Source organism: Lissotriton helveticus, chromosome 7 (genome assembly GCF_964261635.1).
Source record: "Lissotriton helveticus chromosome 7, aLisHel1.1, whole genome shotgun sequence".
Taxonomy (NCBI): Eukaryota; Metazoa; Chordata; class Amphibia; order Caudata; family Salamandridae; genus Lissotriton; species Lissotriton helveticus.
Window position 1 is genome coordinate 764815306 of NC_136068.1, and position 27004 is coordinate 764842309.

The 27004-nt window shown below is 48.7% G+C and overlaps 1 protein-coding gene across 3 annotated transcripts in view; it reads left to right on the forward strand.

The window, feature by feature from the left end:
* The window catches only part of MEIKIN (meiotic kinetochore factor), an 836714-nt gene that overhangs the window by 254846 nt on the left and 554864 nt on the right, over positions 1 to 27004 (forward strand). For all 3 annotated transcript variants that reach the window (XM_078650675.1, XM_078650674.1, XM_078650676.1), the window contains exon 4: positions 4056 to 4122. In XM_078650675.1, coding sequence (XP_078506801.1) covers positions 4056 to 4122 — 67 coding nt within the window. The remainder of the gene's footprint in view (positions 1 to 4055; positions 4123 to 27004) is intronic.

Genomic DNA, 27004 nt, shown 5'->3' on the forward strand with positions numbered 1-27004 from the left:
AGGGTAGCCTGGAAACACAGGAGCTGGATTTCTCGGCAGGAGAAAAGACAGCGTCTCTCAGTGCGTCAGCTGGAGGGTCGGCTTCCTTCGGCACTTGCTGCTGCATGGCGCGTTGGGCAAGTAGAAAGTCAAACTGCTCCAAACCACTGTTTGTTTGTCTGGGTAAATGTAGGCATATTTATACCTTGAAGGTGCCGAGTTTGACGTATAATTGGACATAATAACGTCATCAAAGACTCAGTTCTTTGAAAACTCCATGATTTCCTAGATAAATTAGTATTCAGGCAAGGGGAAGTCCCTAGCTGCTGAAGGCGGGTTTTTCTAAGAAATCGTTGTTGATTCTCGGAACTTAGTGGAAGTAGCCATGCCGTATTTGGGCAGCATAGGCTCAGTCTAAATATGGTAATGATTTCTATGCCTATATAAGGATCGGGTAATTTATACCTATATATGGGCATGAATAGGGAAAATTACACTAGGGTGCTAGATTCCTACACAACACCAGAGCATACTTTTTGTTAAACACGATTGTCTGGATTCAAATGCCAGAAGGGAAATCCAAGTTGGTCAAGACTCTTTGTGTAAACTATTTGCCTAGAAAGCTCTCGGAGTCCTCTCGACTCTGCACATTGAGGGAGTTTGATAGTCTATTCTCCATTCATGAAAATCATCAAGAATCCTATGATGATGGATGTATGAGAGTAGGGTCTGCTTCCTATGTTTACCCCCACTTTTTGCTGTGTTTCACAGGTTTTTCGACTTTAGTATGGCTGTAGTCCTGCTAATCAGGACCACAGCCTAACTGTTCTCTCTCTAAATTGATACCATGTACTTTAGGTACATACCAGATTGGTTACTGGGTCACCCTTATGAGTCCCTGTATATGGCACCTTAGGTCCCCAGAGCAAAGGTACCCAAGAGGCCTACCAGGGGCTGAAGCATGTATTGTGCCACCCCTGGTTAGCCTCCCAAACTGACACCACAGGTCTGCACTTGCAGCCTGGGTAAGGTGGTGTAGGCACCCCTTACTTAAATATAGTATACCTATATCTCCCTATACATATAGACACATAGTAACCTATAAGTCACTCCTATGGCAGGCCTTGACAATCCTGAAGGCAGAGTACTTGGTTTTCTGTGAGACGGTGCCCTAGCATGAGTTGAGCCCCTCTGCAGCTTTCGGAAATATCTCCTTATAGCTGTTCTATGATATAGCCATACCATATACTATTAAGTGCATTATAATCCTCGCGGTTAATGCTAACTTTGGTTGGGCTTTATCAATACATGTCGTGTTTGGTGTCAGACACTTTGGACTACTACCCCCCCACCAGTGAAGACATGTACACACTGGTATACCCGGTTAAAGTTAAACAGAGCCCCAGTATCACAAAATGGATGCTGCTGCCACAGACCCGAGTCTGCCCTCCTGCTGCTGGATGAAACTCCGGCAGGGGAGGCCTGGACAATAGGTTTCCTGTCCAGGGAGGTGCTGGCCCCTCCCCAGACAGGCTTTAGTGTATTGGGGCAGGGTGGGCTGCATTCAGTGAATGCTTTTCAGAAACTGCCTGGGGCACACAAGGTGCTCCATGCATTTCCCAGTTCAAACCGGTTGCTGGGGCACTCAGCCCCAGCTCTGGCAGAAACTGGGGGAAGGGGTGTAACCACCCACTCCCCAGGTCCACCCATAGGTGGGATCTTAGAGTTAGTTCAACCCCTAAACTTACTATAAGAATAGGAACCCAGTCCCTAGGACTTTAGATTACCCTGGACGAAACTCTGCAACATATATCTTGGACCTTTGACTTTCCATATTGACTAGAAGACGGAAGAAATCTGCCTTGTGGTCAAGGAGTGACCACCTTGTTCAAACAGGCACCGACAGCATCTTTGCCGGTCTGCATTTTCGAGGCTCTCTCCGGATCCCGAAGAATCTGCGACACAGGGCACGGACTTCCAGACATCTCTGATGCTGACCTGCGCTCCCAGCAAAGCTGAGACCAGTAGCTGACATGAGACGTGGGACCGGAACTCCTGGACATCCTGCATTTTTGCAACTGCACCTACTACCTAAGGTATCTCGAAGTTGTGCATTAGGGTATTTGAAGCCCCTGCCCCAAGCACCTTTTGCACCAAAGTACAGAGGCCATCACTCCACGAGTGACCCGTGAGTCCCCTTTCTTCACCGCAGCTCGAGGCTCCTTCGCGGTTCCTAGTCCGTTGGCTAGTGAGCCCCCACGAAGGCTAATCCTTTATTTCTTGAGCTTTCTTGGTTGCTCCAGACGTGCTCTGACTCCCCTCCAAAGGAGGAGTCCCCCAGACCTTGCTGGTCTGAACCGAAGCCAATCTTGTCATCTTGCGTGGGTTGCTGTTGCCAATGCTTGTTGGGTCCAAACCGGATTCTGATGCTGCAGCACTCTACATCCTTCGTGGGACAGCTCGAATCCAGCTTCTGGTTGTCGTCGATGCCTCCTGGTCCTCGTGGCTGAAGAGTCAAGCTTCACCTCTTTCACCTGAAAACACCAGACATTGGTTGGCATCCTCCTATCGCCATCCTGGTCACTGGCTAGTGACCCAGACTCTGTCCCCTCTGCTTTCAGGTTCATCACATCTCCAATCCACCCGGACACTCTTCCTCTGGTCGCCTGCAGCATTTCTTCGAAGCTCTCTATTGGAATTGACGACGAAACCTGACCCCAAAAGACACCTATGCACACGGCTTCCCTGGGTGAGGTAACACGAGTACTCCGGTGCTCCCGTGGGTCTTGACTCTCGAAGTGTCCTAGTCTAAAAGGGTTCCATCGTAGTTCATCTTTGAGTGCCCTTAATCTTTAAAATTGTAACTTGTTCGTTCTCCATAGAAAGTCAATTGTGATACGCGGCTGTGTTTAGACACTGCACGTGTCCCCCGTGGGCCTCCTGCGTCCCTACCTTGGGTGGTTCCTGGTAGCCCCAGCGGTTCTAAAGGCCCCATGCCTGCTTTCTAACCCTCACATGGTTCTTATACCACTATTTTAGGATATGGTTTGTGAGGCCCCTGGGGAATAACGTATACTGTGCAATTTATCGTATGCTAATTAAGTTCCTAGTATTGTACTTTTACCTCTGACCTCATGAAGAGTCCAGAGAGGTTGCGTTTATATAAATACATATATATTTGATATATACCTTGTGTGGTGTGCTTTCATTTGATCATTCAAGAGATTTTAACTGGTAAATCAACTTGCTTAACTCTCCTCGAAGTCTTAGCCTGAAGGCTGCTCTCCACAGCAACCACTAGGATAGCTTTCTATAAAGGTTGTCTTTAAACCTACCATCAATAAGGGTCGTTTGGACTGGTGCAAGGTGCCCACTAGAATAGTGGACATCATATGCCAAGCCAACTTCTCACAATGGAGAAGAGAGTTTCTTACCTATATAACTGGTTCTCTGCCATAGGAATCTTTCCTCAATTAATGAACAGCCCTCCCTCCAGCCCGGAACGCAAGAGAAATCATAAAATCCTGTAACAGTTCTCATTTTTTTTCCAACTAGTCAAGATGAATTTAAGGCTAATTGCCTCAAGCTGCCCGACATGACGGTCAGTGTAATCAACGACTTGAATACTGAGCTACAATTAAAGAGAGCCAATGAAATTCAATTAAATCTTTCTTTGTGCAGTGTCATTCCCATGGAGATCAGGCTTCCCATAATATTTAAGCAGTGCTTAAAGTGCATCAGACTCCTTGGTAATGGGACACTTCCAGTTTGTATATTAAACCTAACTTGACAAGTTGAAACTTTGCGAGTTGTGCTAATATCTTTTTTTATCAGTTTAACCAAGTATGTACATTTTGCAGCTGCACCCTTGAGTGAATGAGCACGTTTTACTTTGATAAAATAATGATAATGAAAAAGAAGCTGCTGTGTAGATTACCGCATCACATTTTAATAAGCGAGTAATTGGTATAGAGGTATTGCTGTTTGTATGTGCAGGATTACATTTTTTTCCTAATGTTCCATAGCTAATATTTTGCTCATGGACATCTACAAAAAATGCGTATTTTTTATTTCAGGGATCCGTCTGCAGCAATTTGGATAGTAAAACAAATATGAAGACTGTTGAGACCACATCAGATACGGGTACTTTTAAGTATCTCCTAAACTTTTTCTTTTAATTTCAAAGTGGTTATCCAGTAGTCATTAACATCTGCATGAAGTAAACAGTGTATCTTGCTTAAACCTATTCTGATTGCGCAGCATCATTGAGAATTGGATAAACTTGTATACTTGTAGCAAAAGAACAAAAATGGGAATTTAAATGAAGATGTAATTTGATGTATGATTACCATTTTTTGTCGCAAAGGGCGATAATGTGAATATGCTAACTCTCTGCTTAAGTATATCCTGACTATTTTAAATCATTTCTGTTAGTAGGGGATTTTGGCAATTCAACATTAGCACTCTGTACTTTTCAGCGTCTGCTCTTTCTTTCAGGTTCCTTATTTATAAACGTGTACGAACTGTGCAATCTGTTTGCTATTGCAATATAATGTGTCAAATATACATGCAATTGCCAGGGCCCAATACAATTACCGACCTTGAAGAACCTTCTTCATGCTGTCTCTGCCTGCAGCAGAGCTGGGAGCCGATTGTTTCCAGTATGTCGTTTCTAGCTTTAGAGAGGTAAAGGGCTACAGTAGGTTCATAGAGGGGGCGCACATGTGAAGACTGTGGCGGTCTCTGTCCCATGCTCTTACCAGATGTGCAGCTTGGAGTCATGTTGACTTGATCACCCTCATGGGAAGGCAGTAAACCGTTGCCTCCCTAGGCTTTAGACTAGCACTTGGAATTCTGCTTGGCTGTAATGATCTGCAGTATCCCTTCCAGGGGATCAGCATCAAACGAACGGCATCTTTAGGCAGCTGTGTTGTACGGTTCTCTTTATAGGTATGACCTCTCTGCTGCTAGTGGATCTGATAGCGACTGAGGCTCTACCCTTCAAGACCGCTGTATTGAAAGGTCTTGGGTCCACCTCATTTATTATTAAATCTCAGAGGCTCCGATACTACACTGTAGAGAAGTAGGACCGTAATGTTGACATAACCTACAGACCAGCCAATTTGGTTACATGGTAAAAATCCTAGGGTGTGGAGCCTTCTGGAAATGAGAGAAAGAATTTGCATGCATCTGAGACCAGGTGGTCCCTTGGGTTTATTACAGAAACTATGTAGCTATAACTACAGAAAAATACCAATATGCAGCTCTTGCCGCCACGTCCTACCCCTCAGGAAAATTCTCAGTATAGGAATGTTGTAGCAAACCCTAGACCTGCCACACCCATAACGTAACTGGTACCAAGTTGTAATGTCTTGGTGGTTAGAGATTAGTGGAATCTTGCACCCAAACCAAAACCTGAAATAAACAGGTATCCACTTTACACAGATTGCGTGGCTTACTATTCGAAAGATATGCCACCCACTTCTCTTTATGCAAAATGATGCAATTTTTTAGATGAAGCAGATGCTTGCGTGACTAAGAAGATGGGTAGGCTGAGTAAACCGGTGTAGAAAAGGGATGTTGTAGTTATACAGACATATCTCAAATTAATTTGTAGCCCCTTAAAAAATAAATTGTGCCTCCTACGACTAAAACCCCGTATCTCCCCTCACACTTTTATTAAACCTGCTTGTTGAGACGGATAGCAGTCAATGAAGGCGAAGAAACGTACTGTTTCATTAAATCTTTACTGCAGATTTTAGACCGGCCCGCAAGATAGGTACGGCACAGCCACTGTAAATTATTACAACCACTGTGAGTGCAGCTCTCCAAATGCCCCAACATTCTATTTACCCTAATATAAATACACTTTATACATTTTACATTCTAACATTACATAATAACGTTTCCAACTTAGCCATAGAGTGAACAACCACGAGAGAATTAAAGCAATGTCTGTACAACGCTGCTGTTTGTACCCCTGCAACACAATGCGCATTTACTTCATCCAACTCTTCGGGAAAGGGTTACAATTGAAGAGAGCCTCACTTTTATATTGATGACATAATATTAGCGATCTAGGTGTTCATTAAAGACAGGAAAAACTGCAGTTGAGTTAACTGGTAGACTGTGCTTAATTTGTAAAAATAAAATTTAAAAAAAGTGCCAGGGCTCTAGTCAGCAGACCACTTCCGCTTGCACTGCCCATTGCCACTGTCAATTACAGTAACAGCATAACTAATAAGTCACACTCCTGCGAGTGTGACAATTCTGAAATTTCAGAACCCCAAAGTTAAGAGTGGCTTTGGCAGCAGGTATCAGTCATTCTTGGTGTGTATATAATTTTTAAAAAACAGTTGTGTTCATCTCTGAATTCAAAAACAGCACCATCATGTGGGTGACTGTCATAGGTACCGGTGCTGGCAATTAAGTGCGGTGTGGAGCACCGGAAACCACCCACTCAAATTAAGCACTGACTGCTGCTGATGTTGGGAAGTATGTTTCACCCTGCATTTAAGAATGTTTTATTGAAATAGATGAGTGATATATTTGAGAACTCGTAGAAAATGTATCTAGTGTGTGTGTTTTTTAAGACATTTTTATTGTAATTTTACATTTCATACAAGTAGATTCAGCACTTGAATTATTGACAACCATGTTACACCTTCCATCAACCGAAATTATGAATGTATTTCTGTAAGATCCGTAAACAGGTCGGGGGGTAATAGGAAATCATCAATTATTAAACTTGTTCTTTAAATCTGAAGACCCGAGTATAAACCAACCATCAAGGTATAGGGTTCTGCATACAATTGGTATATAACAATCACCCCCGAAAAGCAAAGCTAGTATCTCTGTGGGTAAAATAGAGGAATTAATGCCACTCCCTGTGGCCCTTGGATGAAGATGATTTAAGTGAAAAATACGCCACTTTTTCATGTAATCTCTCATCCACCTGCCCCCTAGATCGCGGACTTAACTGAACATAACCTTGTATAGGGCACAGCGCAACCCAAACAGTCAACACCTCACCTATCTCATTTCGGACAGTTGCAGTCAGGCCATTGGACAGATAGTCCAGGAGATGTCAGGGGATTGGAGTTGAGATGAGTAGCTCGATATTAACAAAGCCAGTTGGGATTGCCAAGTGGACAAACATGATGGATATCAAGCACATTACTTACTTACTTACATTAGAAGCCATCTAGTGTGCAAATGTCTAAGAGATGCTCACCAATGGGATCCGTGTGAAAATCTCTTGTGCTTATCAACAGGAAGGATTGCTCTCCGACAGGCACAAAAATATGAGTCCACCAAATGGCTGTAATGGCCAGACACAATTCCACGGTGATTTCCCCAGGTCTCAAGCTATGACAATAGGTGTATCATATCCTAGGTGGCCCCCCGCCCTAAGGCAGTGTTTCGGTTGGGTAAATGACCATTGTTGAGATTGTGGAAGGCCAAACTCCAGGTGGAGTGCCTGAAATGTTTAAGTGCTTCCTGCAAATAAGGCATCATTGCGTGCAAATCGTGTAGACTTCCACGTTGGCCAGGACTCCGAGCAATCCCCTTTTTGTACAACCTGATTAAGCAATATGGGAGCAAAGGCACTAATCCACAGGCTAGCTTTCAGAAGGCCATTCGCAGATTTCAACATAACATGGATGGCTCCAATCACAAGATTATCATTCTGTGGCGAGTGGGCACTATATTTGTAGATAGGATTAAGAGACTTATAACACCTTAATCTGGCTTTTTCTCTGGCATTCCAAGTGGGCAGGTCCGATATCTTTGCTATCCGGTAGATCAATTGTAAGGTTATGAGCAATATAGTAGGAGGATATTTGGAGGAGATAGAGGCCCCCTGATTTCATGTACCCATATAACGTGTCCATTTTTAATCAGTGACACGTGCTTACCCAGTTAAAGGTTTAATGTTTGAATACATTTGTGACGTAAGGGTTTTAGATACCAAGGCAGGGAGCATCCCCAACACATAATTAAATTGGGGTGCAATAACCATCTTCACGGGCTCCACCCGGCCCCAGAGTGAGTTGGAGAGGGACCGTTTTTCAAAATATGGTCCGGTTTTAGCTGATATGGGGAGTTAATTATTTTATATCATGTGAGGTAGGCTCTTGTTGAGAAAAATCCTGAAGTATCTCATAACCCTGGTACCCACTGAAAAATTATATTCTTCAATGCAAGTTTTAGTAGTAACCAAGGACATGGCCATTACCTTACACTTGCCCCAGATATGTTTATACTGGGAAACAGTGTCCAGATGGTTTGTGAGAGCACATAATGATTTCTCTCAATGTTTAATAGTCATGAGAATGCCATCTGCATAAAAAGAGCTCTTTCACAATGACTCCACTGACTGTAACACCATGTATCTGATGTGAATTCCAGAATGCTAATCAGTGACTCCAAGGCTAGCAGGAACAATAATGGCAAAAGGAAGTGAACAGCCCGGTCATGTTCCTCTGTCAATGGGGAAGCTGCAGGAGAAGGAGCTACCACAGTAAAGTTGGGCCTCTGTTGTTTAGTAGAGCCACTTAATCTTTTTAATGAACTTGGGCTCAAGGAAGACTTTGTTTTAAAGTTCCATGGGCTATGTCTTGGGCACCAGGCTGTGGTGGGATAAGACCATTCCATTTGTCAGAAACCTTTTCCGCTTCTAGGGAAATGGCTACAATTTCTTAGTATGAGTCAAAGGAAGCCCATAGTAAGTGTGCTGGTGTCCTAAGATGATTCCTGGATGAGCGCCCAGGCACACACCCAACCTGAAAGGAATATATGACCTTGCCCAGTTTAGGCGTCGGGATTTAAAAATCTACATTGAGAGATATGAGCCTGTAGCTCCCACAGTCTAGAAGGTCATTGCCATCTTTTGGTAATAGAGTAATACTTGTTGTTTTAGAAATGACACACAGGGAGATTGGAGTTTCTGCTTCAATAAAAGCCTCATACAGCATAGGGGTTATCAGTGGTTTGCAGGACTTTAAAAAATCCCACAAGAAACACATCCTTCCCCAGGAATTTGCAGGTTGGGTGGTTAGAGATGGCTTTACTGATCTCATCTGATGTAATCTCACCTTCCAGAAGCACACAGCCCTCATCTGATATAGAGAGAGGGAGCTGGGGGAGGGATTCAAGGACGTGGTTCTCCTTATCATGATTGATTGAGGTCGAGGCTGAATAAGCATGATGCAAGGCAAAGACCTCCAGATGGGTAAGGAAATTACCCTGCAAATCGCAGCTAAACGGGATTGCCAGCTGGAACTCTCCTTGCTGGAGGAGGAGGAGCATTCCACCTGCTTTCTTGACCTTTTCATAGTGATGCCATTTCAGTTTCATCAAGGTCCACTCTGCCATGGATGTGTATTGTTGGTTAAGGGTATGTGCTTCCAATTGGTGCAATTAGTGCTATAATTAAATGAAGGGAGTGCGTTTTACAACGCTTTGGCTATTGCTAATGCCACCTTCAGGCATCTTCTCTCAGGACTCTTTTCTCTGAAGGCCATGTCCCTCATTAAGAGGCTCCACCAGGTGTCCTGGCACGATGCCCACAGCATCTGTGGTGACCCAACTGAATGAGCGTTTTCAGTATTGCATTCTCAGACATGCAAACTGAAGGGCGCTTGTCATCTGTGGTTTTATAATGAGCAGTGTTCATCCGCCATCCCTTCCCTATTGGTTGCTTGTGCACCAGGTGGAAGGACTGTCCAATTGGGCAGAGATGTCTCAGGGCAGAATGTCTTTTTGTTAGGTGAGTTGCAGCAGAGGGCCTCATGTAAGTAAGTAGCATATTCGTGAGGGTTTATTATGTACTCTAGAGTAAATTGTATAGTCCTTATGCCTCGGGTGGGAGATTCACCAACCATCTAAAGGACAGTTGTCAGTAAGTACATCCTCCCGGATCACTCTGTCTGGCACATTCCAGGTGTATGGGGGACCCTTGCGGTCAAGAGCGGGTTCAGTCACAATGTTCCAGTCCCCCTCACCCTCCCAAGAGCACCTTGCTGATACCAAATTCAGTAATTAGTCTGGAGATGGGTGCTGAAAAGTGTGATTTGCTTGTGTGAGGTGCATGAGATTTGTATGTGTTAGGCGCATGAGCTGAGCCCAGTATCAAAGTGTGTTCTAGTATGTTGATCTTAAAAATCTGCCCTCTTGATTGTCTAAGTTCGACGAACTTGATAGAGGGAAAGATTTCCTAAGGAGTATAGCAACCCCACATTTCTGTGTTGAGGTAGTAGCGAGCGGTTTATCAGTGTCGCTCAGATGAGTCTGAACACTATGGACAGCCTTATCAACCAAGTCCCACCTAATGACTGCTGTTGGGGAGAGATGGGTCTCCTGGATCATTGCCACATGCGTATGTTTATGTGAATGCTTGACAAATACAAGTACACATGTTAAGGCAAGTCAAAATTATTTGTGGATTGACAACTGTTTAAACCATTAATGCTTAAAGGTAATATTGTGATGTATGTGCGTGGGCATGAGCCTGGCCATGTTTCTCAGAAATGTGTTGGATGTGGACTCGCGACGAACAAAGTTTTTGTCAGTATGGCAAGAATGGGACACCTCTCCATGGGGGCGGAAGGGAGTGAGATATAGGTAAGGCGGTGGGGTGAGGGGAAGAACAAAGAGAATCCTAACCTCTGGCCTGCAAGCTGTACTCCGCTATCCTCTTACAACTGGGGCCACCAGGGGTGCGGTCAATGCATGTATAATGGCTCATATGAAAAGTGAGATTTCCAGTCTTTTCAGTGAGGACACAGGGGATACGTATGGCCCCCGCGCCATGCTTATGTGAATTATGGCCATCTCTTTGTGACGTTGGGTGTAAGTGAGGATGAGGCCCCAGAGTATGCCTGAGATGAATGACCTAGTTATATCAAATGGGTCAGGCATTTGCATATACCTGATAAGAATCTCCCCTGGTGAAGGGGGGAAAAAATAGCAAAAGAATAACAATGACTGATATATGCACAGGGGCGTGGCTTGAGCGCCGATGGTGGAGGTCGCCTAGTGGCTCGGCTCCGCGACCGAGCCAACTATTATCCTGATCCTGGGAGTCCCGGACCCCGCGAGAGAGACCCCTAGGACCCGTGCACCGCTCACCACCGGTGACGATCCGTGGCGGGCTCTTTATTCGAGAGCTGGAGGATCTGAAAGCCCGCGAAGCGGAAGGCAAGATGGCGCCCGCTCCGACTTGGGAGCCGTAGAGACGACCGGGAATCCTGGTGAGGCCGGTGCTCCGGGCGCCCCTAGCCGAGGTGGCCGCTCCCTTCCCCAACAGGGAGCCGCCGAGAGGTTTGCCCCGTAATAGCCCCTGAGAGCCCGGAGACACCTGGAGGCGGACCGCGGAATGCCCCGAGCAGCTACCGCCGAACACTGCCGGGGAGTAGTGTGGGGGGAGCGAAGAGGAGAGACGGCCCAAGCCGTGTGACGGACCCCACAAGGGAGACCCCAGTGTTCCGTGTACCGCTTGCCGCTGGCGAGGATCCGCGGCGGGCTCTAAATCCGAGAGCCGGAGGATCCGAAAGTCCGTGAAGCGGAGGGCAAGATGGCGCCCGCTCCACCTTGGGAGCCGTAGGGACGACCGGGAATCCTGGTGCGGCCGGCGCTCCGGGCGCCCTTTGCCGAGGCGGCCAATCCCTTCCCCAATAGGGAGACTCCAAGCGGTTGGCCCCGTAACGGCCCCTGGGGGCCCGAAGACGCCTAGAGGCGGACTGCGGAGTGCCCCGGACTGCTGCCGCCGAACACTGCGGAGGAGCCGTGCGGTGGAGAGGAGAGGAGAGACGGCCCTCGCCGTGCGGCGGAGTTTGCCGCGCCCGCCCAATCTCCCGACCTCCTGGCTGACCAAGTGAGTGGACCAGATTTGTGGCACTGAGGGGAGATCTGAGGCGGCTTGCTTACCCCCCCCCTTCCGCTGACGGAACGGAGTGCGTAGCACCGCGGTGCTTGGACTAGGAGCCGGCTATCACTGAGGGGGCCGGGGGCTCCTTGGAAACACACCGCTCCCCGGGCTCTGTTCTGGCCCCCCCCTGCCCCTGAAACTAGGGCTAGAAGATTGCAACTACTCTGCGCTGGGGGTGAGGAAGCTGCTAGACCGCCTACGCCGCGCTGCACCGGCGAAGCCCATCACCACATTCTGCCCTGAAGGCCCGAGCTAACCTGTAATTGGTCGACCCTATTGACCGTCGTCAAGAGGCCTGCTGGTGACCGCAGAGGGGAAAACCAGGTGGTGACGCCATTTACTGCGGCAGCTCCGCACTGACCAGCATCCCCGGCTTGCTCATCCCCCGCTCCCACTGGGACCCCTCACCGGAGACCCCACACAATATGGGTAAGCCAAGGGGACCTAAAGGTAGTGCCCAGACTGCCTCTGATGTGGAGCCGCCGGATAGCGAGGATTGCCTACACCCAGATGGATTAGGGAACCCACACCTTCAACAGCAGCTGGACACAATCCTGCTGGCGATCACTGAGACTCGATCAGCCCTCCGAGAGGACATAGCTCAAGTTGCGACAGGCCTGGGGTTGTTAAGAGCGGACCATGGTAAGCTCTCAGACAGGGTGAAAGAGGTGGAGAGTACTGTGAGACACCTGGAACCGGCGCAGAAAACCTTGAACGCCACAGTGAAGGACGCACTGTCCCGAATAGAGTCCCTAGAGAAGCGGGCGGAAGGGCGCAATCGGAGAAATAACATTCGTATAGTGGGCCTTCCAGAAACAATTGAAGGCGAGGACATGGTGGCGTTTCTAGGGGATTGGCTACGGACGGTGGTGGCACCGGAGGGGTTGTCCCCCTTCTATACCCTGGAACGTGCTCACAGAGTACCGGCCAAACCGCCGTTACAGGGCCGCCCCCCCGACCGGTGGTGGCGCGACTGCTTCACTTCCGCGACAGAGACTTCCTACTGCAGGCTGCCAGGCAGAAGGGTCCTTATCAGGTGGAGAACAGCCGGGTGAACATTTTTCCGGACTATACATATGAGACGCAAAGACGTCGATCCTCCTTCCTGGCTATCAAAAGAGAACTACGCGACAAGGGCATCCAATACTCCCTACTTTTTCCGGCACGTCTCCGCATCAGCCTGGACGATTCAACTAAGTTCTTTGACACCCCGGACGATGCGTGTCGTTGGCTTGAATTTTACAGAGCTGGCAAGGATGGTTTTGGGGCCTCCTCCCAATCCACGATGGAGAGCAACCAACAGAGGAAACCTAAAAGATTCCGACATCGCAGAGGTAGAACTACTCGACCCTCGACGGTGGAAACTGAGGCAGAGAGACGTGATGCGCTGGAGATGGTCTCCACTATCTCTGGCCCCCAGAGAGACCTGGGGACTACACACTCGGAACCTGGAGAGAGTGGAGGCCACACGGACACGGAGGGTTCTGAATCAGACAGCGTGACACTCCCAGTGGTTACCCCGGAGACGGCGGAGGGCCTGCTCGATGAACAATGAAGCTTTCGGGTGAGCCGGCTCCGATCGGGGGGCGGGGGTGGGCGGGTGACTGTGGGGGGTAAGGTTTCATAAGGGGAACTGTTAGATTCCTGGCTATATGTAGGGTTACGGTGATTCCCTGTCTAGGCCCAAATGCCTTAGGGCTCGGTCGCATTGTGGCGTTGCAGTGCGGAGACCCCCGTCGATGCTCGGCCCCCCATATTGTCCTTAAGGCACACCTGCGGTGACTACCGTCAGGTTAGTACAAGGGGGTTTTCTTTTTTTGAGGATACAGTTTGGATGGGGACTAGATGGTACTTTTTGGAACCTGTTCTGGGGGGGTGGGAGGGGATTCATGTTTGAAGGTTGTTTTATTATTGTTGTGGGAGGGACTCGTCATCGGTATGGAATTAGCTTGGTACTTGCCTATGCTTGGGATGTGTTTGGAGAGACAGGAGAACGCTGCATGGGACAATGGCTGATCTCTCAACTCTGAAATGCATCACCTGGAATGTACGGGGTCTGCACTCCATGTCCAGACGACATAAAGTCCACGCTTACCTAGTGCGCAGAGTCATACAGATTGCACTACTGCAGGAAACGCACCTCACCAAGTCTGAGGGACTGGCGCTACAGCGTAGATGGCGAGGACAAGTATACTACACCACGTATTCAGCTTATGCTAGGGGCGCGCTAATTTGGATAAGAGCTGGGGTGCCCTTGCAGGTAGATAGTCACACAGTGGATCCGGAGGGGAGGTACGTGGCACTGGCAGGCAAACTGGGGGGATGAGATGTGAACATTTGCTGCATTTACGCGCCTAACACGGACCAGCTCGCCTTTCTGACTGCGCTGTCGGGCTCTCTGACCCGCTACCTATCGGGGCCCATCCTATTGGGGGGCGACTTCAATTCGGTGGTAGACGTTGACCTTGACAGGTCCCATCCTCCCCTCATGGACTCACCGACCCACCGGGTGGCCAAGGGCAGGGCGAACTGGCAGACTAAGTGGGGACTGACAGATATCTGGCGAACACAACACACACACACACCCGGGACTACTCCCATTTTTCAGGCATGCACGAGTTGCATGTGCGGTTAGACGGCCTGCTGGGGTCGAGAGAATGGGCTTCCTCAGCTGTGCGATCTGAGTATCTGACGAGAAATATCTCCGACCACAACCCACTATTGGTTGATTTCCGGTGGCTTCAGAGCACCCCCTGTGTGCCGACCTGGAAACTACGTCCCGAGCTGCTGGAAGACCAGGTGTTCCGTAGTAACCTGGAAGATAAGATCACGGAATACTTTGAGGTGAATGAGGGCATGACAGACGAGAGGGCTACGGAATGGGACGCCTTTAAGGTTGTGGTTAGGGGCTATTGTATAACGCAGAGAGTTGGGGTACGTCGGGTCATCCTAGAAGATCTGGCTAAAGCGGACCGAGTACTCCGCGAACTGGAAATTGCCCGCCCCGGCCGCCCGGAGCTCCAACAGCAGATCTTGGCGGCAAAGGAGGCGGTGGCCGTGGAGGTTGAACGGCTGCAAAGCTATGACCACAAGGCTTACCTGACTAGATCGCTTGCTGAGGGGGATAAATCGGGAGCGCTGCTAGCTTGGCTTGCCAACCCGACGAGGCGTACCTCGCCCACTGTGGCCATGCACACTGCGGAGGGCAGGGAGGTATATACGCAACCCGAGATCCTTGACTGTTTCTGGCGCTACTATAAGCTGCTATACCGCAGTCGACTATCACCGGACACCACTCCGACTGAGGTTTTCCTGCGTGATCTACCGATCCCCACTCTGGAACCTGCACAGGCGAAGGACTTAGGGCGCGACGTGGAGCTGGGTGAGGTCAGAAGCGCCATTAAAAGGATGGCGCGAAATAAAACGCCGGGACTGGACGGGCTCCCAGTCGAGTTTTACTCCACCTATGTGGAACTCCTGGCCCCCAAGCTTTTGAGGGTTTACAAAGAAGCGAAGACCCTGGGGCGCTTACCGGGCTCGATGCGTGAGGCCGTGGTGATTCCCCTGCTCAAACCCGATCGGGAAGGCGTAGAGCCAGCGTCCTACAGGCCGCTATCAATGCTCACCGTTGATTACAAGATCTTGAGCAGCATATTAGCAGCACGACTGCTGGATCACATGAACTCCTTAGTGCATATCGACCAAGCGGGCTTCATTCCCAAGCGTAACACGACAATGAATATCCGCCGTCTGTTTCGCCTGCTGGAGGGGGATCACACTGATGCTCCCGATCCCATGATCCTCTCGATTGACCTGGAGAAGGCCTTCGACAGCCTGGAGTGGGTTTACCTCCGCAAGGTCCTGGAGCGATTTGGCCTGGGAGAGGGATTCCTGCGATGGACCACGGTATTGTATACCTCGGCGATGGCTAGGGTTAAGTCGGGCCCATTGATTTCTCAACGATACCCCGTAGAAAGAGGCACTAGACAAGGCTGCTCGCTTTCCCCATTGTTATTCGCCCTTGCAGTGGAGCAACTGGCCGTATCGATCCGCACAGGGGCCCATTACAGGGGATTGCAGTCTTTGTCGGGACACCAATACATTTCCCTATACCCTGACGATCTACTGCTTTTCCTCGAAGACGCTGGAACGGCCCTGGCCGGAGGTGATGCAGTGCTCACAGCTTTCGGTGAAGTGTCAGGACTCCGGGTAAACTGGACGAAAACTTGCCTGTTTCCGGTCCACAGCGATAGACCTCAGCCGGATACTCACAGGGAGATCAGATGGGAGCCTGTTTGTTTTAAGTACTTAGGGGTGTATGTTTACCATCATCCTGTTGATACCCTAGAGGGCAACATCTTCAGAAGCATCCGGGCGTTGAAGGGTAGCATGTCCTTTTGGTCCACCCTGCCCTGATCGGTGGCGGGACGGATAGCACTGCTAAAAATGGTGGCACTCCCCCGCCTGTTATATTACTTCCGGACACTTCCGATCTGGATCCCCAGATCTAGCTTTCAGAACCTAGACTCGATGATCGTAGCGTTCCTATGGGGCTCGGGCCGCCGCAGAGTAGCGCTCAAGACCCTGCTGAGACCAAAAATGGAGGGGGGGGGGGCTGGCGGTGCCCGACTTTGAAAAGTACTATTTGGCTGCCCAATTGCAGGCCTATACTCAAGAGATACCGCGGGAATTTCGTGGCCCAGAAGAGACGCAGGGCAATGGTATACCCAGACATGTCTTATCATATATTGCACTGCAACAGAAGCTTGATCTGAAGGACCTCACCCAGGAGGAATGTACTATACGGTTATGCTGGAACCGAGTGCATCGCAGACTGGGAAGGCCGCGACCCTATGCCCCGGAGATCCCGCTGGGAATGCTCACTGCATTACCCCATGGCGGTGACTGGTCGCGCTTGGGAGCATGGGAAGAGTTGGGTGTGCAGTCCCTGGGAGACCTGTATGAGGGCAGGGCGTTACTGCCTTTTCAGGCACTTTTAGACCGCTACGATGTCCCCAGAGGCGATTTTTTGCTGCACGCGGCGGTCACGAGGGCACTCCAGGCGCACTGGCAGACTGGTCTTGAGGAGCCGCAGCTGTCCGAGACCTGCCAATACGTCATGATGTCTGCGGGAACGGTTAAAGCAGTGTCATGCCTGTATTCCAGGTGATCAATGAGAGATTGACTCCCATGGTGGTGCTCAAGACCCGCTGGGAAACTGATATAGGGAAGGAAATCCCAGAGGCCACGTGGGCCCAGCTGCTACGTCGCGCCTGGAAGGGCACACGCAGTGCTCGATTCCAATTGGTCCACTTCTATATATTGCATAGAGCCTATCTGACTCCGGAGAAAATACAGAAATATTTCGCCTCGAAGACGGCGGCCTGCCCTAGATGCAGGACGCTTGGAGCGGACCTCATCCACATGTTATGGTCCTGCTCCGCGCTGACCCCCTACCGGTCGTGTGTAGTAGACACGCTATCCGAAGTAACTGGAAGACCCTTGCAGATTGATATGGCGGTGGGACTTCTACACTGGTTCCCACATACCCCTAAAAATAAGATCTCTAGCAAGTTCATAGACCTGGGGTTGCTCCTGGCTAAACGGGAAATCACCAGACATTGGAAGGCGAGAGTTAGTCCAACGGGCACTAAATGGCGCAACGAACTTCTCAAGTGGGCAGGGAGCGAGAGCACGTTGAGATACCAGCAGGCAAGGCGGCGGCAAGATGAGCGAGCACTGGAGGCAGCGCAGGCTTGGAAGACATTAGTGCAGGCCCTGCGCGACCATGACCCACATACTGACTCTGATAGTGTTGATGAGGAGTTACCTGCACCCCAATAACATAATATTGATGAGATATCCCCAATAGGAAGAACTAAGTCTCTTGGCACACGCTCTTTGGCTGTATACTACACTACCGATGACGGACTGGGAGGGGGGAGGTGAACTGAAAAAAGGAGAGAGCCATTAGTTTCCACGACGCATCAGAGTACTAAACTATCAGGTCTTGCGACCCACTCCTCGGGGGAGCTAGGACTGTTGGGGGAGGGAGGGGTGTTTATTTGGGTTGTTTAGAAAAGCAGTGGAGACCGATTCATTTTCGTCTGTTTTGCTCTGTTGGAACGTGGAGCTATCTACTGAACATTAGATGCAAATGCCGCCCGACCCCCGGGTTGTGGGCTGAATGGCCGTGTATAGATGTTCTACCACCACTGCCGACTGTGATATGCACCTTCTAACAGGCGACTATTGTATACTTATATTTTATTCCCTGCAATAAAAATATATTTCGTAAAAAAAAAATGACTGATATATGCACTGCCATAACTCCAGTATCTGGGTTCCCAGAGAGCTTTAGGATTACATTCAAGTATGCTCAGTAGGAGTTCCAGTATCCTCACCCTTGCTGTCTTTCAGTGGCAAGAAAGATTTATCCCTGTCTTGTGAAAAGGCTTCAACGACCTTTGTAAGTCATGCATTGTGTGATTGTCTATGGTGCTAAGCATGGGACCTGTTCCGGAGGTCCACGCTGTTTTATCAATGTTCTTGACCACTAGTTTGCACCGTCTTGTCACTTGTCGTGGATTCCTCGCACTCGATCTCCATCAGAGTAAGTTATTTTGCATCCCAAAAATCTTCAAGAATGTTCGTGTTGTGGAACTCTGATGTTTGTCCCTTAAAAATGATAAACATCACTGTAGGAACAAGAAGACCATATTTGATTTGATGTTGGTGGAACAGTGAATGTTGGGCTAAGAATTTCTAGCGCTATATGGCAACGCTATATGGTTATCTTTCCAGATAATACTTAATAAAAACTATACTCTAAAAGGACTTCTTGTATATCGTCCACCGAATGTACAAACCCCGCTAATGGAGAATATTAGCCCCTTTTTGGAGTCCAGTATAAACTGTTCAGACTTTACAGTATTAGGAGATTTTAATTATCATCTAGAAAGGGAAGATGATGATAATACTGCAGCGCTTAATGATGCAATGGCAAGTTTCTCTCTGGGGCGGATAATCAGGCAAGAGACGCATAATGCAGGGCATACCCTTGATGGAATCTTCACTTCTAATCCCAGGGTAGAAGTGTTGGAAGTTATTCCTGTTCTGTGGTCAGACCACAAAGCCATAATATTCACTGTACGGGAGAACTGGCAACAAACATTCTCCAGTATTAGGGGTGTCTTTCATAGATTCACATGCTTGAATATTCCCCGTCGTTGAAGTGGGAGTCCCACGGTACATAAAATAGCAATAAATGCTAAAAAAATATATGTATGTGATAACATAACATAAGAAGAAATAGAAGTAAATACATAACTGAAAACCTCTAAAACAATTCCTCCATAGGAATGCATGATAGAGAGAGAAAACACTTGTAACATATCACTGTCATTATGTTAGTCCAAACTACAGCCAATCAGGCGCCAGCACCCTCTAGAACCTTCTCCTTTGAAGCTCAAGCCCTCAGATTTTCTACCGCATGTCGTGTGAAGGGAGTCTCCCTGAGCTCTGCTCAGTTTTTTCCTCAACTGCTTCTTGTTTCCTGAACTTTCATCATGTCAAGTAAGAAGTCTTTATTCCGACCTTGCTCTTCTTGTGGGAAGTTGCGTCTTTTTAAAGAGGACCCCCACAAGAAATGTATTTATTGTCTCTACCCTGAGCATGAAGTTGGCAGCTGTAAGTTTTGTAGAACCTTTTCTAACAAGACACTAAAGGACAGAGAAGGCCGTCTCCTCCTTTGGCTCCAACGTCTTAAAGACAAGGATTCAGCTCTGTCTGATGCTGAGAATTTTCACTCTGGACCCTCCACTGCAGCCTCTAAGCGTGGTGGTGTGCAGGATATGCCTTCTCCTGTTCTAAAAAAGAAGAAACTGGCCCTGCCTTTGGCCTCTGTGGTGTCCCCACCAGCTCCTACTACTGCTGCGCCCACGAGACCTGGCTCTCGGGCGTCTTCTGCTGCCTCTCAGCGTGTTTCCACACCTAAACATGCTTCGTCGTCGACGGGAGCGTCTACGAGCGTTCCGACGACTAGATCTGCAGTGTCTACATCGTCAACGACACTGACGACGACGTCAGCTTTCACTTTGTCGACGACGGTCTCGTCGACGGCCTTTACAGCGACGAGAGTTTCATTGGCCTTTCAGACTCTCGTCGACGATTCCTATCACCTCGTCGACGAAGAAACCAGCATCATCGACGAAAGCCATCAAAAAGTCTTCGTCGTCGAAGAAAACTCCGTCGACTAAAGCCTCGTCGACGAGGGCTCTGTCGACAGGGGTGTCTCCTGCGTTGACGACTTCGTCGGCGGCTTTGCCATCTACAATACTTCCGTCGACGACGACTCCGTCGACGAGCCTTCCGTCTACGATGGATTCATCGAAGTCATTTTCTTCGACGGCCATTTCAGCACCGTCAATGATAACGTAGACGGCACCGTCGACGGTGACACCATCTTCCTTTGCCTCGTTGCCTCTGGTGCCTTTACCTTCTTCAGGTTCTGCATCTGTCGCCCCCAATCTTTCACACCGTCCCCGACTAGAGCCTTGCCACCAGTTGTCCGCTCCAGATCCGCAGCCTCCTTCACCTATGTTTGCCACTAACTCTGAGCACGACTCGGACTCTGGTGATGATGTGGATGACACTTTCGGGGCGGCCCACAGTCCGTCTGATCTAATCATCAAATGTCAAGATTTCTGCAGTGACGACGGCGGCGACCAGGAGTCTCACGCTGAGGAACAGTGCATCCAAGTTCCAATGGCTACTTTGCCTTTGTCTTTGATTTCAAATCTCCAGCATATGCTGGTCGACTACAACCGGCGTTTTCCACCAACGCCACAAGGTACTCCTAGACCATCACCTGCTGCGACTGCGACAGCTCCGCCTTCTGTTCCGTCAACTTTGCCACCGACGCCTTCTCCCCAGGTTCAGACGTCGGTCAAAATTCACACAACTGTGTATCCACAGGATGCGTAAGATGAGGCGATTCCAGAACAAGAGGACGGAGAGGTCCACGATGATACGGATAATGACGATGCCGCAACCGGCATGGCAGAGTGGGACGACTACCAAATGCAGACGCCCTCCCCTCCGCCAGGTGAATCTGGGGATTCCCCTCCAGTAGATATTGCCAGTTTTCATCTGCTGATGGATAGAGCGGCTCAGCGCTTTAAACTACCAAGGACACAGACAGAGGAGGACTGTTTCCTCTACTATTTCAAGAATCAGCCTTTCAAACAAGTCCACACAATTCCAATAATCGATTTTATTTGGAAGCAGGGAGTTAAGCTCATGCAGGCTCCGAATTCGTTACCTGCCCAAATGCCGCAAAGAAATATAAGGCCCCAACTGGTTCACCAGCATGCCTCGTCTCTCACCCTAAGCCAGATTCGGTTGTAACACAGGCAGCCCAGCGTCGGGCCCGTAATCCAGTGTCTCCAATCCACGCACCTCCAGATAGAGAAGGTCGGCGCCTAGACGCCATTGGAAGAAAATTCTCCACCATGGCTTCCACTACAGTACGGGTGGCAAATGCCTTAGCCATCTTGGGCCGCTACGACCGGCAGATGTGGTCGGACATATCTGCCCTAGTCAACCTCATCCATGACGCTTCCAAAGCGGACGCTCTGCAAATCCTCCAGGACGGACAAAGAGCATCTGAAGAGATGATTGACTGCGCAGTCGATATTGCGGGCACTGGCTTCCGCCAGCTTGCTAGTGCGGCTGCCTTACGACGCCAGGGTTGATTGAAGGCCACCGCCTTCCGGCAGGAAGTTCAATCCAAGATCCTTGATATGCCATATGATGGTGAATCGCTGTTTGGGTCACACATTGACGAAGCTCTAGAGTCCATTAAAAAGGACACTGATACAGCTAAATCACTGGGCACTTTGCAATTTCGGAAGCAGCCATTTCGAGGTGCACACAGACGCAGCACTTCTTCCACTTTTCGAGGAGAACAATCTCAATATCGCTCCTACAATCAGAGCAACCAACGTTCCTCTTCCAACCACCAGCAGTCACATCGACAACAGTCCTCAAGGCCCTACAGGGGAAAGTCATCCTATCGGGGATCCACTCCCAAACGCCAATGACTTTTGTCATCCCCAAAGTGTTGGAGGTCGAATCTCTCTGTTTTATTCTCAGTGGTCTTCCATCACCTCAGACCGCTGGGTGTTGGACATTGTGCTGAAAGGTCATACCTTAGAGTTAATCCAGATTCCTCCTCATACTCCACCGTCTGGCCCGCCTCCTCCCCATCTCAAGGAGCTTTACCATCAAGTCAGTCTTCTTGTTCAAAAAGGTGCAGTCGAAGTGGTTCTAGTGTCTCAGAGAGGAGAGGGGTTTTACTCTCGTTTCTTCCTCATACTCAAGAAGACGGGAGATTGGCGACCAATTCTGGATTTGAGGACTCTCAACAGATAGCTAAAGAGCCAATCTTTCCGAATGCTGGCACTACTGGAGATCCTGCGTCTTCTGGCCAGCGGGGATTTCATGACCACCATAGACCTTCAAGACGCATACTTTCATGTCCCAATTCTCCAACATCATCGAAAGTACCTGCGCTTCAGGGTGGGGCAGACACATTATCAGTTCAAGGTGTTGCCGTTCGGACTCCGATCCGCCCCTCGTGTGTTCACGAAGGTGTTGGCTCCTGTCGTGGCTCCCCTACGTCTCCGAGGTGTCCAAATTTTTCCATATTTGGACAATTGCCTCCTCAAGTCTCAATCACGCCATCAACTGAGCCAAGACACTCGTCTTTGTCAAAATGTGTTTCAATCCCTCGGCTTGGCCATCAATGTCGACAAGTCACAGTTTGCACCAGCGCAAACCAGGATTTTCTTGGGAGCGATCTTAGACACAGTGCTTTCAAAGGTGTTCGTTTCAAACGAACGACAACAGAAAATCCTCCGCCTGGTGTCTCTCATTCGATCAAGGCAGTCCGTTTCTGTCCGGACATTAAAGTAATTTCTGGGGATGGCATCATCTTGTATTGCACTGATCCTACATTGCAGACTGCGGACCCGTCCCATTCAAGAGGAACTGGACGTACAGTGGAGTCAGGTCTCTGGATCTTTCAACGACCTGGTGGCCGTTACAGCTCACAGGAGAGAGGGTCTGTGCTGGTGGGCACAGCCGACCAACCTGGCGACTGGAACATCCTTCCTCGTCAACGCGCCAGATCTCGCGCTCACAACGGACGCCTCTCTGGACGGCTGGGGTGCTCATCTTCAAGGTCTCTCCATCAAGGGCAAATGGTCTCCACCCCAACGCTCTTGGCATATCAACAGGCTAGAGTTGATGGCGATCTTTCTGGCACTCAAGTCGTTTCTTCCTGTAGTTCAAGGGGAGTCGGTGCTTATTCAAACGGACAATACCACCAGCATGCACAATGTGAACAAACAGGGGGGGGGGTCAAATCTCAACGCTTGTCTCGACTGGCTCAGTCGATTTGGGATTGGGCTCTCCGTCATCAGTTAACCTTGACGGCGGTGCATCGGCGTTTCAAACATCCTGGCAGACTCCCTCAGCAGGTCCACATCGTCGACACACGAATGGGAGCTGCATCAACCGACTCTTGATCTTGTGTTTCACCCATGGGGTCGCCCATCTCTAGACCTCTTTGCGACACCAGAGAATCGGAAATACCCGTCCTACGCAAGTTGGCATCCCCACCCCGGATCGTGCGGGAATGCCCTTTTGATGGATTGGTGCGATCTATTCGCTTACTCATTTCCGCTGATCCCGTTAGTGCCACGGGTGCTGTGGAAGATGCGGAGGCAGCCCTGCCACATCCTATTGATCGCTCCTCGATGGCCCAGACAGGCGTGGTTCTCGGAGTTGCTCCTTCTGTCCCAGTGCAAGCCCATTCCTCTTCATCCTCGTCCAAACCTCCTTACGATGGACAGGGGCCAGGTTTATCATCCGGATCCATCTACTCTACAATTGTCGGCATGGAACCTGAGCACCTTGAGTTCACAAACTTAAATATCTCGCAAGACTGCAGAGAGATCCTCGCTCATGCTAGGGCTCCGTCTACCATCAAAACTTAAAAACTCAAGTGGAAGAGATTTTGTCATTGGTGCATGGCAGCAAATGTCCATCCAATCTATTCTACTCCGGAGCAGCTTCTTTCGTTCTTTTTGAGTCTAGCTCAATCTGGACTCTCGCATGCTACCTTGAGAGTTTTCCTAGCTGCAATCTCTCGCTTCAGGCAAGATGGCACTTCCTCCCTCTGCTTGTCAAGAATTATCCGCCAGTTTTTCAAAGGGCTTTTCCGGAAGTTCCCACCTATTCGGCGCCCTCCTCCACCGTGGCATCTCAATGTTATCTTGTCGCAACTTATGAAATCACCATTTGAGCCCATCCATAGGGCGGACATTAAGTTCCTCACCTGGAAGGTTGTTCTTCTTCTTGCTCTGACCTCATCTCGTCGTGTGAGTGACCTCCACGCCTTTACTATCAGACCGCCTTATCTTCAATTCAGACCTGACGGCGTGGTGCTTTGCACCAACCCATCTTTCCTACCTAAGGTGCCTACTGACTTCCATCTAAATGAACCAGTGTTCTTGAAAACTTTCTTTGCTGAGCCAAAGTCTCCGGCTGAGCAGCGATTGTATTCCTTGGACATCAAACTATGCCTTAAATTTTACAGTAGCAGAACTGCCTCCTTCCGCAGGTCCGACCAACTGTTCATTGCTTATGGACGACTGCGTAAGGGGCATCCAGTTACCAAACCAACGATTGCCCGTTGGATTTCTTCGGCCATTGCCTTCTTCCATCAACAGGCTGGCAAGCCTTTGCAGTCTTCGGTGAGGGCTCATTCTACAAGGGCCATGTCTTCATCCACCGCCCTGTTTGCTGGTGTGCCACTTCATCAGATCTGCCGTGCAGCGACATTGTCCAGCAGGCACACCTTCAAAAAGCATTACTGCTTGGACGCCATCAATGAGGCGGATACCGCAGTGGGACAGGCAGTACTTCGTCATCTTTTCAAATAAGGTGAGCCTCTGTTCCCTCCTCCTTTATATTTTTTCAATCATTGCTATTTAACCCCTTCGATGCGGATGACAAAGCCAGCTCGTCATGGGCGTTACCTGCTCTACGCGGATGACGAGCTGGCTTTGTCACAAACCGCGCGATTTTTAAATTTCAGCGCACAGCGGGAAAATCCGCTAGCGCGGTAGCGGTTAAGCTTCCATAACTGTATTACTACTGTCTTCGAGCTTTTCCATGCTGTGCTTTGCAATCTCATTGGAGGTTACTGCTTTCTACTCTATTCAAGCATGTGAATCTATGAAAGACACCCCTAATACTGGAGAAGAACAATTGTTACTTACCTGTAAACAGGTGGTTCTCCAGTATTGGTGTCTTTCATAGATTCACATGCGACCCACCCTCCTCCCCTCAGAGGCTCTCTTCTCCTCATGCACTCTGGGTCACTTTGGTGCTCCGAAAATCTGAGGGCTTGAGCTTCTGAGGAGAAGGTTCTAGAGGGTGCTGGCGCCTGATTGGCTGTAATTTGGACTAACATAATGACAGTGATATGTTACAAGTGTTTTCTCTCTCTATCATGCATTCCTATGGAGGAATTGATTTAGAGGTTTTCAGTTATGTATTTACTTCTATTTCTTCTTATGTTCTGTTCTCACATACATATATTTTTTTAGCATTTATTGCTATTTTATGTACCTTGGGACTCCCACTTCGACGACGGGGAATATTCAAGCATGTGAATCTATGAAAGACACCAATACTGGAGAACTACCTGTTTACAGGTAAGTAACAATTGTTCATATTAAGCGACACCCAGGCCACAGTCGTCTATCACGACTGGGCAAAAATTAATATCCCAAATCTACAGGCCCTACTATGTGCATCAAAACTAAATTTACAGCTAGATTCTAACGCTATGGTTAGTAGAGTAAATACCATGGTTAAAGCAGCAGTAGATACAGTAGCCCCCATAAAGAGCTCTCTACCCAAAAGGAAAAAACCCTCTGAACCTTGGTTCTCAGAAAAACTTGGGGAACAGAAAAAAGCATGTAGAAGGTCCGAAAGAAAGTGGAGACTTAACTATGATGAGGCGAGGAAAGCTGAATATGCACACACCTTGTCAGAATATAAGAAAATGATTATAGAGGAAAAAAGCAAATATTTTACACAGACAATTTTGGGGCCAAGAACTCCAGTAGAGAGTTATTTGACACAGTGGAAAAAACAAGCCAAACTTCCAGGGAATTCTCAGAAGATGAATTGTCCAGAGTTTTTTTACTAACAAAGTGGAGCCAGTATACAAAACCTTTAGAGATAGTAATAACTCATCTTCTGATAGAACCAAGCCAGGGCCACATACACTAACATCTGGCACTCGTTTATCCTGCCTCCCACCCACGGAGGAACAGATTACCTAAGTGGTAAGGACAACGAAGTTAGGAGCCCCATCTGACCCTTGCCCTCCCAAAGTTTTGATATATTCACAGAAATGATTAGTGAGCAACTCAGAATAGTATTAACTGAAATAACAGTCAGGTCTGTTCCCAGAGTCGTGGAAAACAGCCTCAGTTCGGTCTCTATTAAAAAAAAAAAAAAACAACCTCGACCCTAGTAGCTATCAACCAATTTCCAGGATTCCGTTCTAATCTAAGGTGCTGGAGAAACCCCTTAACAGGCAGATTATAACCGTATCGCGCCAGGATACACCCGAGTAATTGTGCGCGTTGGAAGTCTATTAAAACATAACATAACCTTTATTTGCGATGGAGATCTCCTAGACCATTCACAATATGGGTTTAGAGAAGGCCATTGAACAGAGACTGCTCTGGTTATAGCAGTAGAGGAACTCGGAAGAACATTGGATGCAGGAAGGAAGGCCGCTTTGATTTTGTTAGACCTATCAGAGGTCTTCGATACTGCCAGCCATGAAATTTTAATTTGTAGATTAGAGGAGTTGGGATTCCAAGACACCGCACTCACTCTACTGTCATCGTCATCATACTTAACAAACAGATCTTTTGTAGTTGAAATGGATAGACTGGCTTCTAAATCTTTCAAACTGTCGTGTGGGGTGCCTCAGGGTTCATC